The sequence below is a fragment of the Miscanthus floridulus genome, chromosome 7 (assembly GCF_019320115.1).
Source record: "Miscanthus floridulus cultivar M001 chromosome 7, ASM1932011v1, whole genome shotgun sequence".
Classification (NCBI taxonomy): domain Eukaryota; kingdom Viridiplantae; phylum Streptophyta; class Magnoliopsida; order Poales; family Poaceae; genus Miscanthus; species Miscanthus floridulus.
The window spans coordinates 18,871,113-18,893,518 of NC_089586.1; the positions used below are offsets into that span (position 1 = coordinate 18,871,113).

Genomic DNA, 22,406 nt, shown 5'->3' on the forward strand with positions numbered 1-22,406 from the left:
CGCTAAGTAAATAATGGTAAGACTAAAACTTAGGGAAATAAAAATGACATAGCTGTTCCAAGCGTTCCGAGAGAATGTCGTCGTTGTTGTCCTTCAGTCGGTAGGCGTCCGGTTGGATCACTTCAACCTTCAGTCGTCTGGATCCTTGCCCGCTACGCCCCCTTTCTCGGTCGCTGCTTCTTCGCCTTTTTCTTCCTTTGGCCTGGCAGCATGCCGCAGAAGGCGCTTGAGGAGCTGGCAATCCTTGTAGAAGTGTTTGATGGGGTAGTCGTGGTTGGTGCATGGGCTCTCCATGAGCTCATGGAAGTGGCCCGGAGGGTCCTGCTAGGGCTGCGTGCCCACATGATCAGCCGTGGCATCCAACGTGGAGTTAGCTGGTCGGTAGCAATCCTTTCTGTTCTTTCCCCCCTCTGCGTGGAGGGGCCTCGTCTTGATCCTGGTGCTTGGCCTTACCTTTGCCCTGGCCTTCGTTGGAGTATGGCGAGAGCGGCGCTTGCTAGAGGTTTTGGACATAGGTCCGCGGTCCTGGGCCATCGGGGCTAGGACTCCTGTTGCTGCTACGTGTGTCTCGATTTGGCCTAAGCCACATGTAGACAGTCGGTCGGTATGGAGAGGTCATCAAGTCAAGGCGAGGTGCCAATGCGGCCCCCTGTGCCACGCTCGGCGGCCATCGTGGTGATCAGGTGGAGCGACCCATCTGCTGTGTCCCCATTCCCCTAGTGGTGAGTGAGGTCACGAGTTGGCATCGCGATACGGAGCTCTTCGCCTATTGCACGGTGGCGGTCTCCACTAGTGCCTAGAGGTTCTAGTGGATCACCTGTTCATGAGGGTCGTTTGGCTTGGACAGGCCACGCAGAAGCATTGCCGCGGCAGCGATGTTCTGACTGGCCTGAGTGAACTATGGGGGATCGGTCCCCCTATCCATGGTGTTGCGCTGGACCTAACTAGCGTGACCGCGGGCACCGCTCGCCGGTCTATGCGCACGAGGCACAGTGTGGTGCGCTGAGCGCGCTGGCGCAGTCGGTGGCTGATGCAGCCACTATTGTTGTAGTGCCTCACCATGCTCCCGTGTGAGCTCAGGGGTCTCCGCATGAGAGTCCGGTGAGGTGTGAGTCTGTGAGGACTCTGCTTTCGCCAATGGGTGTCCCGGAGCGTCCGCCATGGCGCACTCCTAGGACGGATGGTGGCTAGGCGCCATGTCGCCGATGCTGGAGCCGTCACTCTCGCCATCGTCATCCATGAGGTCGAGGAAATAGGTGGGAGCATAGCTCGCCATTCCCATGAATTTGGATGCGAGAGGGGGCGGCGCTGGCATCCTTCGGAGCCCCCAGGCGTATGTGTCCATGGAAGACGCGAGGCCGTAGGGGAACCGGTCATATGGCGGTCGCATCGGGGACAACGGGGTTCCTCGGGGTAATCAACAGAAGATAGAGAATAGTAAGTAAATAACAGCATGTACATTACTCACAACGGGGTTTCAGCAGAGAGTTTGCTTAGAATGAAGCACAGATGCCGCGTAGTCAAAGTCGTGCATCCCAAAGTCGATGGGGGCGCCCCTCCGATAGGTGCCGAGACGTGATCCTCCTCGCAGAGGTGTAGTACGCCGAGTTGGTCGGCGACAAAGTCTAGGCTTCCAAAGAGGAAGGCCTAGGACGGCTTGAAGACGGGTGGAACCCACATCCCAACCGGTGGGGGAGCAGGAAACTCGAGCGAGCCGAGGCAAATTGTATCTCCTGAGCCTACCACGGTGAGGGTGGTGAAAAAGTGGGCCATCCAATGACCAAAAAGTATTGAACGTACATCATCTTCCCCACGGACGATGCCAACTCTCGGTGCAGAAAGTGACCAACACGTAAATATTTGTAGTTTTGCCGTACGTTGTTATCGGAGGTGGCCTAGCACTCAATGACATTGGGTTTATACTGGTTCAGGCAATGTGCCCTACGTCCGAAGGCGGCTGGAGACCGAAGTGAGCGCTTCGGTCAGAGAGGTGGGCCAGAGTCGACAAGCCGGCGCTGTTCCTCCTCAGCCAGACCTTTTGGTCAGTAACTGGATCGCCCTTCTGGCCTGTTGTTTTAGACTCTTGGGCCGGCCCATGAGTTGCGTGCTGTCTGCTTGGGCCGAACCTGGGCGTGGAAGCCAGTCTACGAGGGACGCCGGGTTTATGATCCCGACAATACTGTACTCAGTAATAGCCTTCCTAAGCACGTCCACTGTGTCAAACTTCATAACAACTTTGAAAATTGGGTTCTGTAAATCTTCTGGTCTAAAACTTTTCATGTTTTGCCTAACCTGACCCTCTTCATCAGATTCTGGTAGCTCCAATTCTTCTTCATCAAAATCCAACTCATCCCATTCTCTACCTACTGAGTCCTTGTCTGTGCCAGTTGGGGCATTTCTTTTGCTCCCTGCTCTGACTATTATGCCCTTTGCTGCACCCTCATCAACCACCCCTTCATCAACATTATAAAAAAATAGTTTATCATCATCATAATCATCAACTTTATAGTCACTGTCAACAAAATCCACTTTTGAACTGCCTTCACTATCATCACCATCATCAACATCTATACTAGGAGGGACATGCACCTTTGTAGGACTAATCACTTTGGTTAAGGTTGCAATTAGATTGAACACAATGTCCTCCCAGTTGTTGCTATCAATTGTATTGTAATGGTCCATATAAAGCACATAGTTCTTGACTTTAAATGCAACTTACTTCATTATCTGTGCTTCTTTATCTGATTCAAGCAAACGCAAACAGGTTGACAAGTCCATATCAGGCAACAACCAATACACTAGGACACCCAGATCATAACCTAGCACCATTGATATCTCATCTACTACATAAAAAGACCAGTACTGCACTTTGATATGATCAAACCAATCAACCTTGCCATCTAGGTACACCCAATCCACACTAGACCCATAGAAAAATCCCCCATGATGCACTTCCACTGAAAACTCTTTCATCATCAGACCCTAAAGAACAAAAATCAACCCTAAAATTAAAAACAGAACCAGAGCATATCCACCAAAATAGTTTGCTACCTACCAGACCAACTAATATGGCCCCAAAACGACTGCAATAGGTACCATTCACTATAGGGATAGAGCTCTAGGACACTTACATAGATTGGTGCCGCTTCCCCTTGAAAGGTCATAATGGCTAGAGGGGGGTGAATAGCCTTTTAAAAATTTCTACAACAATAATTACCAAACCGGTTAGACGATTATAAGGCGAAGCAAGTGTTGTGCTAGCCTGCTAAAATTGCAAGCCACCTACCACAATTCTAGTTTCTATAGTTTCTATCCACACAATGGCTATGTCACTACACTAAGCTAGTGTGCTCTCAAAGGCTAACTAAAGAGCCACACTAACCAAACTAACAAGCTCTCACAACTAGCTACACTAAAGAGCTTGACAACTAGTTTGCGGTAATATAAATAGAGAGTGAGATGGTTATACCACCAAGTCGAGGAATGAACCAATCAATCACAAGAATGAAAACCAATGAAGACCAATCACCTCGGAATCAAATATTGACACAATGATTTTTTACCGAGGTTCACTTGTTTGCCGACAAGCTAGTCCTCGTTGTGGCGATTCACTCACTTGGAGGTTCACGCGCTAATTGACATCACACACCAAACCCTCAATAGGGTGCCGCACAACCAACACAAGATGAGGATCACATAAGCCACGAGCAATTCACTAGAGTACCTTTTGGCTCTCTGCCGGAGAAAGGTCAAGAACCTCTCACAATCACCACGATCGGAGCCGGAGACAATCACCAACCTCTGCTCGACGATCCTCACTGCTCCAAGCCATCTAGGTGGTGGCAACCACTAAGAGTAACAAGTGAATCCCACAGTGAAACACGAACACCAAGTGCCTCTAGATGCAAACACTCAAGCAATGCACTTGGATTCTCTCTGAATCTCACAAAGATGATGAATTAATGATGGAGATGAGTGGAAGGGCTTTGGCTAAGCTCACAAGATTGCTATGTCAATGCAAATGGCCAAGAGAGTGAGCTAGAGCCGGCAATGGGGCTTAAACAGAAGCCTCCATGAAATAGAGTCGTTGTACCCCTTTACTGGGCACTGCTTGGGGCGACCGGACGCTTTGGTCAGATCGACCAAATGCACCCTACCAGCTTCTGGTCAATGGATGGCTGCCACGTCATCCCTCTCTTCAAATATTGAGCGCCCGATCCCAACGGTCAAGTGATGACCGGGTGCGCTGCTCGAAATGACCGGACGCACCAACACCAGCGTCCGGTCGTTTCCATTACGGTTCCAGAGGTGACCAGACGCGTCCGGTCATGCTCGACAGGACTCACCCAGCGTCTGGTCACACACTGTCTCCTCTGTGTGCTGCCACATCAGCGGGACCGGACGTACCCATCTAGCGTCCGGTCACAAAGTGACCCAGCGTCCGGTCGAAGACCGACGTCAGCGTCTTCACTGCTTCCACTGACCGGACGCTCCGGTCCAGTTGAGACCAGCGTCCGGTGCACTCTATGAAACCCTGTCTTTTCTGTATGGGCAGACACTCCGCCGGTGAAGTTTCTTATCCTTGCTCCCAAGTGCTAACCACCAAGTGTATCACCTTGTGCACATGTGTTAGCATATTTTCACAAACATTTTCAAGGGTGTTAGCACTCCACTAAATCCTAAATGCATATGCAATGAGTTAGAGCATCTAGTGGCACTTTGATAACCGCATTTCGATACGAGTTTTGCCCCCTCTTAATAGTACGGCTATCGAACCTAAATGTGATCACACTCATTAAGTGTCTTGATCACCGAAATAAAATGGCTCCTACCATTTATACCTTTGCCTTGAGCCTTTTGTTTTTCTTTCTTCTTTTCCAAGTCCAAGCACTTGATCATTACCATGGCAACACCATTATCATGTCATGATCTTTATTTGCTTCAGCACTTGGAGTAGTGCTACCTATCTCATAAATACTTTGATAAACTAGGTTAGCACTTAGGGTTTCATCAATTCACCAAAACCAAACTAGAGCTTTCACCCCTTTAGGTCGTCGCCATCATGACATGGTGCGGCTGCGCCACAATCTGTGCGGCTGGGCGGCACCCAACGCAGAGCTTGCTGACACCGACGAACTCCACTCCACATGTAATTAACTTATTTTCTTTGCAAAAAGTGTGGCGACTATTTTTTGTTCGCCAGACGCACTTTGCCAATATTAGTTGCGAAATTTGGCGCCAACCAAATACAAGCCAAAGAGTTTGCCCAATATAAAGGTGCGGCTTTGCCCAATATTAGTTGCGAAATTAGGCGCCAACCAAAAACAAGCCAAAGAGTTTGCCAATATAAAGGTAATCTGAAGTGTGTTGATTTGTCAATCTTAACATTTGCATCTAGATTCTCGTATACGCATTTAGCCACTTATGAATATACTTTCTCTATTTTAAATTATAAGATGTTTTTGTTTTTAGATACATTATTTTTATTATATATCTGGACATAGTGTATTTTAATAAGTGTAAAAAAGAAAATAATGTATTTATAAAAACCAAAATGTCTTGTAATTTAGAACAGATTCATAGAGACGAGGAGTGTGTGTACGAGTGTGTATCATATGGTTAATTATCAAGTTATGGTATGGTACCTAATAACCTTTATGTAACCAATATGCAACTACTAGCAACGTATATTTGGAGCAAGCCAGCTGATGACCATTACACAGGTTAAGCAACTGGTACGTCTAAAGTGGCACAACAAGACGTTAGACGTCCTGCTTTGCATGAACAACATCATGTAGACTTGATGCACACGTACAACGGATGGAAAAAGCATTGCGTCGAGGGCCAGCCGACCCGACTTCCAGCTAACTATTTAGCTGCTAAAATCTATTTAAGAGCATCTCCAGAAATTTGGTAAAAGAACTCCCTATCTTAATTTTTTAGCAAAAAGGAAAAAAAAGTCTCCTCTAACAGTTTGATAAAAGAGCTCTTTAAAAATAAAAAGTTGTCAAATATCCTTCTCAACTCATAGATTTCCAAAGTCCCTATCTCTCCTATGTGGACCTATTTTTACGGTACTTCTTGTGTGAGAGTTTGTTTTTGCCGTGAAATATATTGTTGACTTGATCTATTTCGCCACCGCCCATTGGTATGACCGCCGCTGCCCTTCCCCTCTGACACCACTAGTACGTACCTGTCTGCCGCCTTGCAGCCTTGTTTTCATGGTTGTGTGCCTGACGGTGGCATGGAGCATCAGCCAGACGCCTCGCCCATTGCTGAGTCTGCTCTGCGGCTGCAGCAGGTGCAGTTTTGCGGTGCCAGGTGATGGTCGCCGGCGTCCGGCAGAGCACTCACACACGGAGGGACGAAAGGGCGGCGACGGTTTTTAAATTATAAGTTAAAATGGCAAACTGTTGGAGAAGGATAAAATACAAGGTTACTATTTCTTTTATTAACTTGCTAAATCAATTAGTTTAGCAACTAAATTATATCAAACTCCTGGAGATGCTCTTAAGATATGTTTTTAAATTCACAGTTAACATGTAGGACAATGTCTTACCCAACAAACTAATTAGGCCTGAGGGTCTAATATGGTCAACCAAGCATTTAGATGAAGTATGGATACGAGGAAAGTTATGTTTTTTTTCCTGTTCCGAGATACACATACTCGATCTTCCTTATCGAAACAACCTATTGTGGCTCGCTATGGAGCTGGAGCTGCAACTATCACGGTTGTCCCAAAATATAATTAAGCTAGCTGAGCAAGGCCACTTTTATATCTTACTAGATATATACCCGTGCTGTTACACCGAGGGTCACGATTTTTCTTATTAAACCGAAGGAAGTCGGCCAGGGGGTCCACGATAGCATTTTTTTACCATCGCTCGATTTTGTATCTACGATGCTCGTTATTGGTAAACTGCACAACATCAAGACCAATAAGCTTGAATGAATTGAAACCCACGATTATCGTATCGAAGCTGGAGCCTAGAGCAGGCAGGTCAGTCAGCTCACCAGTTCCTCCCGAACACCTCCTCCACGTGCAGTATCCGGTGACGTCCTTCGAACCCACGGTTGACGTAGATGATGGGAAAATCGGGCTCGAGCACGTCGGAGACCACCATGCCGCACACGCCCAGCGCGCCCTCGATGGCCAGCGAGAACCTCGGTACCGCGTCCCTGCCCCTCGCCCCTGCCGCCGCGGCCCGTGGCGGACCTCTTCTTCCTCCTCGTTGTCGCCGCCGCCATCATAATTATTGTCCCACTCCATCGCCGCGGGAACCCTATCCCATGCTGGGGCGCGCAGCTAGGGTTGTGGTCAGAGCAGGGAGCAGGGGCGGAGACAAGAGGGGCGAGTAGAGGCTCAGGCCCCCCTAAGAACGTAAAATTTACATATTTTTTAAATTAAATAAATTTTGAAAATTTAACACTGCTAGCCCCCCTAACATTCTAAAAATCAACTCCCTGGCTCTGCCCCTGCAGGGGTGCGAAGGGTGCAGGGTCAAGAAGGGTGGATTTATACCACGGAGGGACCAGAATTGGTGAGGTCAATCGCGGGGGTAATCGGGGGGGGGGGGGGGGGGGGGGCACTGGATGGACTACTGGAAGGTGATGGTGGAGAAGGCAGCGACGAACGAGTGGACGGCGATGGCGAGGGGAGGTGAGGCGTTTGGGAAGACGGAGCGTCGAGCGGCTGATCTACATCGTCGGATCTCCGGGTCGGGGAGGGTGGACGGCTACGATCGTCCTCCTGAGGGTGCGTGTATAGAAAAGGTTGAAGAAAAGTAGTTTATTTTATTATTACTAATATACTGTATATACACATATTTTTTTCTCGTGAAAAACTTGTATTCTTTTATCTGAAGGGTAAGTGATTTCGCTTCTAGTTTTTCTTTGTATTGCTCTAAAAGGTAGGATGTGCATGCATATTTATAGAGATGATAATAAGTGTGTACGCTCGTTTATATGATCCATCAGAGATGATAATAAGTGTGTACGCTCGTTTATATGATCCATCGATATCAAGCTATGCAAGTAGTAATAGGGGCACAGTACCAAATGACCTTTACGCAACCAAATTGTACAACTAGCAATATATAGTTGGGGCAGGATAACTAATGATCTTTATGCTGCCGTTACATAACTATATAGGAACGTATAGTACTTGCGGATGAGCGGATCTTTATGCAACCGAGTACGCTTGCCTACAGTAGCCCCACTAGACATCTTTCTTTTGCATGCACATGACGTTGCTGAGGGCTAAGCTATATATGCATGCATAATGCACACATATATACAATGGATGGAAAAGCACTGCATCGATCAGGCCAACCCAAATTTAAGTCTAAGTTGTGACTAGATTGCACTAAATAAGATGAATGATTTTCTCGTGTTTCTAATTTATTTAAACCTTCAGTTCTTCGCTTAGCAAGTTAGAGGGACAAATTCATTTATGTTGCATGCATTGGTTTTGTGTGAAAATGGATTTCCAAAGCGTGAATAAACTTTAGAGTAGGTTTTGTCCCTTTTGAGAAAGAAAAATGTCAAGAACGAGTTCAAACTAAAATGAATCTAAAAAAAGTTTGAAAACCAATTGTGAAAATCTCCATAAAACCTCCCAAATTCCTTTTTATTGCATATCACTAAAGATCCTTGCCTTTTTTCATATGAAACCTCTTTTAAGTAAGCTGGCATTTCCATAAATATTCTAGCATCATACTCTATAGCTTTGTCCTATAATATAGTGCATTCTAGAGACTTTAGAACAGATTAAGGGTAGCTCTAATGGTAACTTATGAGCTAGCTCAAAGCATATTATTTCATGTTTTAATAGAAGGGGGGAGAAAAGCTATGTCTTGATCAAGAGCTAGTCTCATATATATACACACATTTTCAAGATTATGTGAGTGTCATGCCGGGCTATTTATGTTATGAGCTATGTGCTAAAAGTTGGTACCACCGGAGAAGTGGTCTTAGAGCCAGGGTGCCCTAAGAGAGAAAACAAAATGATAAGTAACAATATAATACCTACTAAATTTATGCTACTATTTAATGTAAACTGCTTTTGTCTTTTAGAATCTCCTATATTTAAGTATAAATTTTGAATGCTTGAATACACTATATATATTACAGCACGCAGGGAGTATATGTCATGCAAATCGTTCACTCTAACACCTAAAGTCTGGAGTTAATTAAGTATCAATGCTAATATGCCTTAGTTTTGATCTAACCATTCCTTATTTTTCTCATGTCTCAGTTAGTCTTTGTCCAATTCGAAATTCTCTATAAATACCGAAATCTCCTAAAATCCTCTTTATCCAAAACCCTTGCCTACACTATTTCCCTTTTTCTTCTAGCTTGTTTGGTTGTTGCTCCAAACAAGCCAAGCCAAAATTTGGCCGTAGCCAAATCAAGCTATAGCCAAAATTTGGTTGCAGCCAAATCAAGCCATAGCCAAAATTTAGCAGAGCTGCGAAAAGAGCCTATGGTCTGGTGGTAGGGCTTGTCTAGTGACGCTATCCACCTGGTGGGCGATCTGCACCGTCGGATCTCCAGGTCAGGGAGGGTGGACGGCTGCGGTCGTCCTCCTGAGGATGCGTGTATAAAAAAGGCTTGTAGAAAAGTATTTTATTTTATTATTACTATATATACATAGGAGTATATATTTTCTCGTGAAAAAAGATGTATTTTTTATCTAAAGGGTCAGTGATTTCGCTTCTAGTTTTTCTTTGATAATATGTTGTAAAAGGTAGGATGTGCATTATTTATAGAGATGATAAGTGTGGTCTATTACTGTATTAAAATAAAGATACTTTTTATCATGGTACAACTAGTTGTTCAAATATTTTGTATAATTTGGAACCTAAATCAGGTCTTTAAACCAACAAGCTGTTGGTTCATTTTTATTGAGAAAATTAAAAATCACTTTTATTTGTTACTGTTATTCTAAAATCTTTAAATGAGTCTCTTATTTCAAAAATCCCCTAACAAGTTTGTATTAAAATACAACAGCCATTGGTGACTGGGAGGCAAGAGGGAAGATTTCAAGAAAGAGTCTCTATAGTCAATCAAATGTTAGATAAACACTAGTCTTACACAATAATTTTTCAGCAATGGTAAAAATAGATTTTCAGCAGAGGATGTATATACAGCAAGCGTCTCTAAAAGTTGAGCATTTTTTAACACGGGTTTATAACTGCCTGTAGAAATTGATTCATAATCTTAGAAATTGATTTTTAGTGGCGGCCCACAATGTGGCCTGCTCCTAAAAATAAAGTATAAAAAACAAGAAAGAAAACCAACTCCTTTTACTAGTAGAATAGAGGCGGCGTGCGGCCGGCCGGCAGGGAGGAAAGTGCTTGTCCATGTATGCCTTGCCTATACTGAATTATTGTCTAGCGGACACATCTCTAGCCACTACTAGTACTGTAGGGTCTATTTGGTTGTCTTCTTAAAGCTAGCATGGGTTACATTTTAAGCGAGGACAACCTAAGACAGGCTCCAGCAATGTAACCTTAGGTCGTTTGGTTGGTATTGGTTATGATAATAGAATCACCTTGCATAAGAATGGAGGTGGACTTACCACCATCCACCAGCAGCAGCACCATGTCTGGCGAGCAACGAATCCACATAATCCCCATCGCGGCCACGCTAGTCGCCTCCGATGGCCGTCCGGCGCGGGCCTTACATCATCAAGCTTCACGATTCCAACCCACCCCTCCTCGGTCGGGCGCCGGGGGCCACACCAGCCGCCGTCCCTGCGCCCTCGCGCAACGAGGGCCTCCTCGCGAAGCACCCGCGCGCCGCCCCTCGAGCGCCGGCCCAGCCTTCGCCCTCATCGTTGGTCCGGGTTGTTTCCGTCGCCGCCTCCAGGGCGCGTCGAGCGAGAGGGCGAGGTGCGCGTCCTCGCCGACCAGGCGGCGCACATCGACCGGCTCCAGGTGTGCGCCCTCGTCAACCAGCTCTAGGGCCTACAGGAGAAGCTCGCACACAAGTGCGGCGGAGGCAAGGTCCGGGGGAACCGGCGGAGGCGGGGCCGGCGGGATGCGGCGAAGACATGGGCCCAGCCGAATTCGACGGAGGCGTGGGGAGACGTGAGCAGGGACAGCGGCACAGCACGAGAGCGAGGAGGGAGGAGAGCGGAGGAAGGGAGTCGCCGGCATAGGGGCATGTGCAGGGACGACGGCGCAGCACGAGTCCGAGGAGGGAGGTGAGCGGAGGACGGGATGCGCTAACCAAGGTGGCTAGTGGGAAACGACTTGGCGATCTGTTTCCAGGAAGCCTGACTAAGGGGTCCTCCCTGACTTAGCTAAGCCTGGCTATGTGCCCAAACTAGGCAACCAAACATCTTGCAGCTGGCCTACTAGAACCTGGCTAGAGGTTAGCCGATTAACAACAGCCCCGTACTGTCTCCGGTCAGTAAGTCATCACAAGAGAGGAAAGAGCTAAGGCCAACTAATGACAGAGAAGATAGCTTTATTTGGTTCAGTCGGATCGATATCGTCTTCATCATCATCGGTGCCCGGATGCATGACATATATGTTTCTCAGTCACGTGCATACATGTTTATAAATTATTTGATGTATAACATTTCCTTTATTATGTCTCAATTGTTTCCTACAGCTACATCATATCTACATGTGGGTTGCATTGCATTGCTTGCCACGATTACTAGTACTAGGTGTACATGGTAGAAAAGACCCAACTAGACAAAGGAGCGAAGCAATAATACACGCACGCACGCACTATGCCAATAGGAGACTAGGTAGAACCAGAGCTTTGGTGCATTGCTTTGGCGACGCTGATGCATGACTACATATGCATGCATGGTTTCCATTTTCAAGTTATGGTATTATGGTACCTAATAACCTTTATGCAACCATATGAATTATGCAACTAGCAACGTATAGTTGGATCACGCTAGCTAATTAATGACCTAATTTGTTTACACAGGTTAAGCAGCAACTGGTACGTCGTCTAGAGTGGCACAGTAAGGAGACGGCGTGCTTTGCATGAGAATGACGTAGACTTGATGCAGACATACAACGGATGAAAAGCATTGCGTCGTGGGCCAACCCACTCGTGGAATTACATGAATGCTGGGATCGTTCGAGCAAACTTAAGCCATATACCTAGCTAGATCCCTTCCGGTTCCCGGACATGTTCGGCTTACCTTAAATCCGGCTTATTCGGTTTCTTTTTTTTAGCCGAAACAGTATTTTTCTCTCACAATATTTTCGGTCAGAACAGTGTTTTCAGCCCATTTCAACCAAGTTTCAGCAAGCCGAACGGGGCCAAAATAACTATTTAGCTGCTAAGATCTGTTTTAAAATTCACACATCTAATATATATATATATATATATATATATATATATATATATATATATATATATATATATATATATATATATATAGGGAGAGGCTATTCAGCAGCCGGCTACAAAATAAGTTATTCTGTAGCCACCTCTATTTACCATAATTTTATATACTAATTTACCATAATGTCAATACATATTTACAATAGTTGGGTTACTATAACACATGAGAATATTTACCATAACGTTATAGTAAACCACTTAGTAAGGAGTTACTGTAAATTAATATAGTAATTATCGTAACTCAAAGTGGCTACAGAATAAGTTATTCTATAGCCAGCTACAGAATAGTAGTTCTATATATATATATATATATATATATATATATATATATATATATATATATATAAGCTAATGTGTCTTACCAACAAACTAATATGCATGGCTAATTTTTAGCTAGGTGTAGCTGCCTGCACACATAAGCATTTAAATTTCATGGTATGTTGGAAAATGGAAATTTAGCATCGTCCAGTTTCACTGGTGAATTAATCAAGATCGACTGTTGACAAATGAGAAATGACAGAACGAGCAGAGGGACGATCGAGGAAGGGATTGCCGGCCTCATCCTCGCTACCTTTTCTCAGTCATGAACTTGTAGGACATGACAGGTAGGCGTGCTTTGCTAGCTGCGCCCAAACTTCGTATCGGCGCAATACACTCCTAATGACCACGGTAATGCCTTACTCTCAGGTCTGATTGACCCGCACCCATAGAACAAAGTCAGGAACAAAGTATAACGGGTAAAACATGTAACTGAAAATATTACTGGTTCGTAATTAAATATATTGTGTAACTAAGGGACTGTTTGCGGTTCAGAGCTGATCAGGCGTTGGATTTTGAACGCCTGGAGCCAGAAGTGCTGCCTGGCCTGAGCTACCTGGCCCATCGAGTTCATATGAAAAAGTTATAAATCATTCTTGGATACAACTATTTATAGAAACGGACATGTTTAGATACCCGCCTCCAAAAATCGATTTTTAGCAACACATGCTTAGAATGCCCTGCCTCTAGTCATTTTCAGAGATAGACATCTTAAAGTCTCCGCCTCTAGAAATCGATCTATGTAGTCGTGCGTTCTAAGACGACTGCCTCTGTTAATTGATGATTTTCAGAGGCGGTCGCCATAGGACGCCGACCTTTGTAAATGATTTTCGAAGGCGAGCATTTTCCTAGAGACCGCTAGACCATTTATGAATGCGGACATCGGAGAGCCTGTGTTTCAAAATCATTTCTCTGGTAGTGATAGAGGCGCAGAAAGAGTGGGGGTGCACCTCAACGACGACGATGGCACTGTTTCATTTTCACTTTTTGAGAAACCAAATATTGTTAACTTTGACCAAATATATAATAGAGATTATTAATATTTATGGCTCATAATAGTATCATTAAATTAATCTTTAAATATATTTTTTATAATAAACTTATTTGGAAATAAAATATTGCTAATATTTTCTACAAACCTAATAAAATTTTTAAAAAAAATTGACTCAAGCTTGCCAAAGAAAATGTACCACTCCATCGAGAAAGCAAATGATACAAGTGATATTTGAAGTACATTTTCTTCAAAGATAAATGCTAATTACATTTTCCAACTGCCGAGACTATTAATTTCAATTAGTTCCCATTATACCATCGAAAACTCTCAATAGATTCTTGTCTCTACAAAGTACGAATACATTAACTGTCGCTAATGATGGGTCGATGTGCGGGACTTCAATGGTTGACACTCAAGATAGGAGAGGTTTATCCTTATTTAGGCATCGGATGGAGACTTATGTTCAGCAATCGAGTTCGTCGTATCAGAGTGCTCAAGCGAAATTAAATAAATAATGGCGCCGCCGGTGCGCGCATGTGCAGGAGGAGAGGTCCCGGTCATAGGTCCCAGTCACACATGGTGATGGATACCAGACCGCACGTGGAAGGCGGCAGCCAACGGCGTCACACACAGCTGGGAGCACACACCCCGGCCCCGGCCTCCGTAAATACGCGCCACGCCGAGCTCTCGTTAATCGCTTCGCGTCCACCATCGATCGATCGATCACCTCCAAGGATTTAGCTGCTCTGCTCTGCTCACCAAGCGCTGCAGCAGCGCAGCACGAGAGGCGAGCGCGACAGCTCGATCCAGTCACCACCACGGCGGCGGAGGAGGAGCCAGGTAGCTACAAGCGCGGGGATGGGTCACCACCACGGCGGCGGCGTAGGCTGCTGCTGCTGCGAGCTCTGCGGCGCGCCCGCGGCCGTGCACTGCGCGGCGGACGCGGCCTTCCTCTGCGCCGCCTGCGACGCCAAGGTGCACGGCGCCAACTCCATCGTGTCGCAGCACCGCCGCACGCGCCTCCTCCTCGCGGCCGTGGGATCACCGGCGCCGGACGAGGACGGGTACGAGTCCGCAGCGAGCTCCTGCGTGTCCACGACCGACTCGGCCGGGAGCGGGAGCCCGAGCCCGGGCGCGCGCGCCGAGGCGGTGCTCGAGGGGTGGGCCAAGCGGACAGGCCTCGCGTCGGGGTCGGCGGCACGCCCGCGCGCCGCGGCGGCCGCGCGGGCGCTCCGGGCCTGCGCCCACGACCTCGCCTCCGCGCGTGTCCCGCCGCGCGTCGCCATGGCCGCCGCGCTGTGGCAGGAGGTGGCGGGGCGCGGTGGGATCGGCGGCGGGGGCGGGGGTGGGGGCGGCCACAGCGAGGCGCTGCGGTGCCTGGAGGCGTGCGCGCACGTGCCGGCGAGGCATGTGGTGGCGGTCGGCACGTCCCTGGCGCGCGCCCGCGCACGCAGGCGGAGGAGGGCCGCCACGGACGTCGTGGAGGGTTGGGACGAGTGCGCGTGGGCCGGGCCCAAGTCGAGCCCGGCATGTTCTTGATCTCGTTGTGCTTGCTGAGGAACAGACGACTTGCCAGCGGCGGATCCACAGGGGGGGGGGGGCTGGGGGGCTCCAGCCCCCCTAATTTCTTGATTTCAAGCTAATCACTGTAGCAAAAGCTTAATTTCACCATTAAATCTTCATGCAAATCAACATCTCCATTGTTTTAGCCCCCCTTATCCCTCATCGTGCATCCGCCACTGCGACTTGCCATTTGTGGACCTTGTTTGTTCGATTTCGTTGGCCCAAGTTCCAAGCAAACTCAAAAAACTTGTTATTATTTGCTTAAAAAAATAGCAAGCGAAGCACCAATGGTGATGCTGTGCATCTCAACATTCTTCGAAGGTCTTCGTGGAGGTCTTCGCAGAATAGAGTGTGCTGTGCTGGCATGTATATATATTTATTTAAAGAGATGAACGCATGCATGCACCGTAAAGTATAATTGTATTATTTCGCAAAAAGAGAGAATTGTAGTAGGTATCTCTTATTAAGAAGATCTTATAGGCTGCCGAGTGCTAAGGGTAAAGGTTATGTGCATATGTGGAGTGCATTTAATTTTAGGATGGACGGATGTGTGATTTAAATAATTCCTTATGCCTTAGACCAAATTCTTTTTTTTTTTTGTTTTCTAAAAAAAATGCATATGAATCCCCTCCTTTAGACACGAAGAAAGCATAGGGTTGTGCTTGGCACAACATATTCCTCTTTGACTTTCATTCATCGAGCTATAAGGCTGTTCACAATCTGACAACCATTTGTCTTGTATCACAATTTGAAAAGACACAGCTAATAGGTAGCCAATTAATAGTTGGCTAGCCAATATTAGCTACAAACTATTAACTAGCTAATGTTATCTAGAAAAAAAAGTACATCGACAAATCAGGAATGATTTATAATTTGAAATGGAGGGAGTAGCTGCCAGTGGATTAGGAGTGAAAACAACCGGAAACGGTCAGTGTGTAGATTAGGGATGAAAACGACCGGGAACAGTCGAGGTGTGTGGATTAGGGATGAAAGCTACCGACTGAGTCAGGGTGTGTGGATTAGGGATGAAAACGACCCGAAACAGTCGGGACATACACACCGTTATGCAACTAGCGCAAGGCTTTGCACTGGCCAGATGCGACGTAGCCTTTTTTTGCATGGTGTTAGCGGTATTATGCATGATGGTATCATCAAGTGGGTGAAAATGAAATAGTTAGGTGTCATGTCGATCGTCTTCCCACCCCGCCCACGCCCAAGTGGCGCGGCCGCGCAGCAGAACTGCCACCGTATCTGAAGCTGAACTGCTTTCCAATTTCAAGAACTCAAGAAGTTTGATGCTCAAAAACTGTCCGTGAACCTAGCCCATTCACAAGTTCAAATGTATGTCCGTCTGTATGTACAGCACAGTTCATGGACTCTCGGACACCACGCCAGTTTACAAGCCTCCCAACGTCCTCGGCTTTAGCCCTTGGAAGGCACTGCAGACGCTTTGCATACTGGACACCAGTTCTTCTGCCTAAGCCACTGGCCTATGCAGCACACATGGAACCGGTGCTCGCACGGCAGCCTCCCAACTTCTTCGCCCTCCATGTACTCTTCCTGGAATAGACACAGATGTCCAAATTTCAATCCATAACAGAATATTTCTGCACCAGTTTCTTTGGTTATGAACATGAGAGGACTGAAAAAAGTTAAACCCTAAAAAATATCAGTGATGAGAGCAATAAGCTTTAATTCTTCAAAAAAGAAAAGAGCAATAAGCTTTCTGCATTAATTAAAAGGCAGAGCTCCTGCCACTTACGTCAAAAAAAATGAGAGCAATAAGCAGTACACTGCAAAATCAAGCATAAATAACATTTGCAGAAAGGGTGCTGAATTGGCTCGACAACTTCAAGCCTAGTCTGACGCCTACCACTGATATTGGAGAAATATAACCTCTGTAATAAGTAATACATAACAGCTTATAGAACACCGGCTTGTATGGTTCATCGCCTTTGAACCTTGCAAATGCTTGTGGAAATCCTGGGTGTTGTCAGAATGTAAAGTATTTTTATGGCTGGCCATTCAGAACAAATGTTGGGCAGCCGATCGACTAGCAAGAGGTCTAGCGCACTCCAGCAATGTGTGCCATGTGATTAGGAGGATGAATTTGCCCAACGTATTCTCTCCACTTGTGTGTTTGCTCATCAATTTCTGGTATAATTTGCGCAACATATCCTATAGTCCAGGTTGGAGGTCGTTTTTTTCTGTTTTTGACTCGTGATGTACAGCAACCCATCCTTGTCTGATAGTCATAGTTGAGATGAGGAGGTTGTAAGGGACTGTTATTTCTTTTATAATATAAATAAAAATGCAAAGCTCTCCTGCGCGATCGAAGACAAAAAAATCTTGTTTTGCACTTGTATTTGCTTTCAAGAAAGGCAGACTCAGACGTTAAAAAACACTGGCAGGAATCCAGTACATTTTTATTTTCATAAGACTTTTCGGTAGTGGGGTAATAGCAGCATAAAAGGGCCTGTCTTCTGTGAGAAGGGTAGACAAGACCTGTACTACTCAATGCGACTGTCCAAAACAAAAGGTCAAAACTCAAAACCTTTGCCTCGGTTTTTCCCTTCCCCAGACCCCACTCATGTGGGAGTCTCCGGCACTGGGTCTGCCCTTTTTTAGTGCCCAAAATAACCAGTTCCACATGAAGAGAAAGTGCTCAATGTTGAATCTTTATATGCATATGTTTATACCCACAGAAATAGTAGATCCCCTTAGGTAAGGTTACCACATACCTGGCATATACTGCATTTCATGTCATCAACGGTTGATTTGTTCACATCTGAAGCGACTTGACTATATATGCTTCTTCTGAGGCATTTTGTGAACTGCGCTTCTGAAAGAGCTGTGCTTACAGAACCTATTCTCTCCTCCAGGGCCAATAATTCCTGTTCAGAAGGAGATACAAGCACCTCTTGTGTGAGTATAAATATGAACCATGAGTATTTCATAAAGGATCATAGTTAGTACTCAAATCATAGCAAGGGCTTCAAAAGACAGAATAAGGAAGAATCCAGAAAGAAAAGCATCCTCTAACAAAACCCCTCCAGCATTCAGGTAGAATAAGACATGATAAAAGATAGTACCTCATAGGACATATTATCAATATCCATCCGCATGTCTCTATGCCGATCATAGGAGGCAACAGCACCAAAAAATAGATTCATGTCCAGCACCAGCAATTGCTGCAAAAAAAAGTTTATTCAAGATTTCAGGCAAAAGAAAGATGATAACAACTTGTGGGCAAAGAATAAAAACGAACTAACATCATAAGTCAGCTCTGCTTGTTCAATCCTCTCCAATGCTACCAAAACCTACAGAAAATAAACCTATTTCATTCCAAAATATTACACTTATACCACCTTCTTAGTCAAAGTTAAGGATATCTATCAAAATAAGATCAGTATCACTATATATTTAACTGGATTGTAATGACATAAGATCTAACAACAAAAACAGAACAGCTGGAACCACTATAGGAAACATTTTAGAAACAACCTCTGTAATTCCTTCCATGGTTATGTGTCTATGATTATCTCTCTCCCCCATGAGACTATGGAACATTTGTCGAGGACTTTCTTCAAAAAGGGAGCTTGGTCTCCCCCTTTCAGCTCGAGTATTCGAGCAACGTCGACGACTAGATGAAAAAATGTTGTTATCAAATTCCACAAAGAATGGCCTTATTGAACTCTCAGAGGAGACTTCTTCCAATGAAAGATGTTCCTGAGCTGGCTGTACATTCCTTGTGGATGACTCATGCAGAGAAAGTATGCCATCTTCTCTTTCATCAGGAACACTCATCCTAGTGGCATGAGGAGACGGTCGTCTCGTCCTAACTGAAACTGCCGATTCCTTATGGTTTCTGCTGCTTCTTCGTGGTATTTGTTGAGAAAGTGATTGTTCATTCATTCTGATTCTGTGACCAGTACTACGAATATCTGTATGAGGGGAATGACCTAAACTTAAGTTCCTTGATCTGGAAGAGCTTTCCTCATCAAATGCCCTCTTTCTCATGAACTCAAACCTCCTACTAATAACAGACTCAGATGGGCAACCTGATGTCTGAGCATCAGGTACTGAAGTACAACCAAGGTTTTTAAGACCACATATCTGCCCTCCACTAACATGACCATAAGCTGGCCTCAGACCCATGGTAGAACTTCTGGGTATAGTAGGCCCATTAGTCAGAGATGAAGAAGATGCTCCTGGAGTACCCATATTTACTTCTTTGTGTTTCTGTGTCTGTGTCCTAGAACTTAGTGAGGCAGTTTGGACCAAGGACTTGACTGTATGTGCAGAAACACCTGAATGACTGGTAAAATGAGAGCCTTCTGGATAAGGTACTTGTTCAGTAGTAAAACCTTCTGATTCACCTTGCAGAGTGTCTGAACTCTCGTTGTCTATAGCAATTTTCTTACTACCCTCTAGCCGCTTAGTATCAGCCTTTCTTCTACTACTTTCAGCAATGTCAATCCCTGGCACAAAAGGTTGTCTTCGCCTTTCCTCAAACTTGCTAAGTGGAAATTTAGAAGAGCTTGCAGGTGTCACCTTTGAGCCTGAAGATTTAAATGAATCGTGTATATATCTTGGTCTTTCTTGATTATCGCCAATTCTCGCTTTCATAGGATTGAATCTAGTGCTGCTTCCCGGTTTATCGATGTTGTGATTAGTCCTCTCTTCTGAACTTTGATTCCTGGAAGAGAATCTGGAACCCCTCCTGAGATATGCAATTTCTGCTTTTGATCTCCTATCTGAATATTCCTCCATATAATCAGGTTGCAATAAGTACCTCAATAATTTTTCTGAGATATCCTATAGTTCTGCAGATCTGTAAGACATTTTGTAAAGGTCAGTAAACAATAAAAACTGGAGGAGGGATACAAATAACGAATGAGCAAGAAAAATTCAGAAATATACACCTGGACATATTGAGAATGAATATTTTTTTTACTTGGACAATAAAATGCTTTGGAACTAAGATTACTGTCCATCAGCAGAATCATAATAACAAATTTGGGACACTGTGAATATGAATTTATGAAAACCAGTTATGACCAAGGGTCTCTTTGTATTGGGGGTATATCATTGGTATGGATATTGTTGCACTATAAACTTACCAAATGGAACCTCATCCTAACACCCTCGGAAATGCAGAGTGAAAAATGCTTTCAAGTTCAGCAGGCATCCTTCACAGTTCATCTAACCATAATGAACTTCTTAACATTAGATACAAAACATAAACATCTGAAAAATGATGTGCTCAAAAGACCAATATGAGCAACAAACAAACAAAGAGTCAAATTGGCCCTTAGCATTTGGCAACCAACTATATACGAAAACAGTTTTGTCCTAGCATACTGGTCATAGCGATGACCATAATCGCTTTTGAGACCCAAGTCTGAGCTCTATTGCCCTAGCTCCAAAGCCGGTACCAAAAGCAGCCAGGTCCGAGGTGGAGAGGGTACCACTACCAACTCACCTTCCGCACCAACATCAGACAGGACCCCACATCATCATCAGTAACCAAATGAGCGAGAATTTGAGACACGCATGTCAGCACGGAACCAGGAAAGGTAGACACAACGACATTTTGAAGGTTATAGATAGATAACCTTAATGCGGCAAACAACATTTTCCAGATAAGCCAAAGAAAAGGGGCATCGGGACCACCCTCCACCAGATCATGACATGATCATTGACATTGAGAAGGGAGTGCGATGACATATCATTCGTCTATCCACATACTAGTACCACTTTTCATCAAATAATACTTACGTAGTATTTTTCTTTTTTTGCCCCTCTGAAACTGAAACCCAAGACAAAAAGTGCCAATGTCAGTAGTAACTAGTTGCCCGGCTTAACAGATTGCCCACTTACTGAGTAACAGCGAGTACCAAACCTCTCACGGTAAATTTGCTAATGAAAACCGCATCGCCATCAAGCCGTTCAGGCCCAGTATAATCCCTTTCATGCAATGCAACTACCGTGTTAATTGCTTCTAAATCATTTGAACAAAACTAGCCCCAACACTTTTTTTTTTCATCTCTCTAATACAATGAAACGCAGCTCTCCTGCATTAAAAAAAAAACTAGTCCCAATCCCCAAAACTAATGAACTGATCGTTCTGAAACCGATCAACAAATCCCAAGCAAACTCTCCCATTCGAATCGAACAACAGAACGAAACATCACCTCCTGATCCTGCGGCCTACTAGTACTAGAAGAAGCCGCGGCCGTCGCTCGAGAACACCAGCATCGGGAAGGGCGGGGGGTGCGTCTTGGGATTCGGAAGGAACCGCGGCGTGCCCCGGCCGCGGCGTCGTATCGGATGGCCTGCCGTCGCCGGGAGGAGGAGACGCCGAGGCAGCAGAAGGCGAGAGAAGGGAAGGAAGCAGCGAGCGGAGGGGATGGAGTGACCTTGGATTCCTCCCTGGTTGGATCCGAGGCCATTTATCACGGGCCAGGGGAAGGGTCGCCCCGTTAACGGGTCGGGTGTGCTGCCTACCAGTTGTTGTCGCATTGCGTTGGTAATTGGAGGACTGGTGCTGCTACGTCCACGTCGACGTCCGCGCACGGAAGGGGTACACGGACACGTACACACACTACGGCGGCAGCGCGGTGCACGGGGAGTGGGCCCCGGTGGACAGTGTGGCGGTGTGGGTGGACGTCCTGGCTGGGCATGATAAATGAGCTCGAGTGTGCGTGCACGTGACAAACACGTACAATATACGTTTTTTTACAGACACCGTACGACGCGGAATGTACCGTCACGTGCCAGGCCGCGTTTGCTACGGAATGAGGTTCTCGTGCAACTGTTTTAGGTCCAGATTTTTACAAAATAGAATCGGCGTCGTTTGGTCCGAAATTGGATTCTATTTTCTCCGTATCACGCTTTAACCGTTAATTTCCCTCGTAATTTATAATAATTTATGACAATAAAAGTATATTAGAAAGTATTTGTAAACACAAATCTAATGTTACAGCTTTTATACTCCCTCCATCCCAAATTGTAAGTCATTCAAAGAATCTTGGAGAGTCAAAGTTTTTCAAGTTTGACTAAATTTATATAACAAAATAATAATATTTATCATACCAAGTAAGTATCATTAGATTCTTCATTAGTTATATTTTCATATTATACCTATTTG

The 22,406-nt window shown here is 45.4% G+C and overlaps 2 protein-coding genes across 6 annotated transcripts; one reads left to right on the forward strand and one right to left on the reverse strand.

Annotated features, from left to right (window-relative positions):
• The first annotated feature begins 14,376 nt into the window (after nucleotides 1-14,376).
• On the forward strand, nucleotides 14,377-15,265 carry LOC136462717 (B-box zinc finger protein 32-like). Its single transcript, XM_066461775.1, has one exon. It carries the CDS (start codon nucleotides 14,549-14,551, stop codon nucleotides 15,227-15,229), a length of 681 nt encoding a protein of 226 aa, XP_066317872.1. The 5' UTR covers nucleotides 14,377-14,548; the 3' UTR covers nucleotides 15,230-15,265.
• Nucleotides 15,266-16,162: 897 nt separating this feature from the next.
• Nucleotides 16,163-21,639, reverse strand: LOC136466667 (uncharacterized). 5 transcript variants are annotated; one of them, XM_066465134.1, is made up of 7 exons: nucleotides 21,451-21,639; nucleotides 20,377-20,458; nucleotides 18,758-20,087; nucleotides 18,526-18,573; nucleotides 18,346-18,444; nucleotides 17,995-18,147; nucleotides 16,163-16,895 (listed from the first exon to the last, which is right to left on the reverse strand). In XM_066465134.1, exons 3-7 carry the CDS (start codon nucleotides 20,024-20,026, stop codon nucleotides 16,731-16,733), a joined length of 1,734 nt encoding a protein of 577 aa, XP_066321231.1. In that variant the 5' UTR covers nucleotides 20,027-20,087; nucleotides 20,377-20,458; nucleotides 21,451-21,639; the 3' UTR covers nucleotides 16,163-16,730. The 5 variants fall into 5 exon arrangements, with proteins under 5 accessions (XP_066321231.1, XP_066321232.1, XP_066321234.1 ...); XM_066465136.1 differs by having other exon boundaries at nucleotides 16,177-16,813; XM_066465135.1 differs by lacking the exon at nucleotides 20,377-20,458.
• Nucleotides 21,640-22,406: the final 767 nt, after the last annotated feature.

Coding starts and splice junctions, on each gene's coding strand:
- LOC136462717 (XM_066461775.1), top strand. CDS start 14,549: ATGGGTCACCACCACGGCGGCGGCGTAGGCTGCTGCTGCTGCGAGCTC.
- LOC136466667 (XM_066465135.1), bottom strand. CDS start 20,026: ATGGAGGAATATTCAGATAGGAGATCAAAAGCAGAAATTGCATATCTC. Junction 18,445..18,525: donor AAGCAGAGCTGACTTATGAT/GTTAGTTCGTTT, acceptor TTTTTTTTGCAG/CAATTGCTGGTGCTGGACAT. Junction 18,148..18,345: donor TTGATAATATGTCCTATGAG/GTACTATCTTTT, acceptor CCTTCTGAACAG/GAATTATTGGCCCTGGAGGA.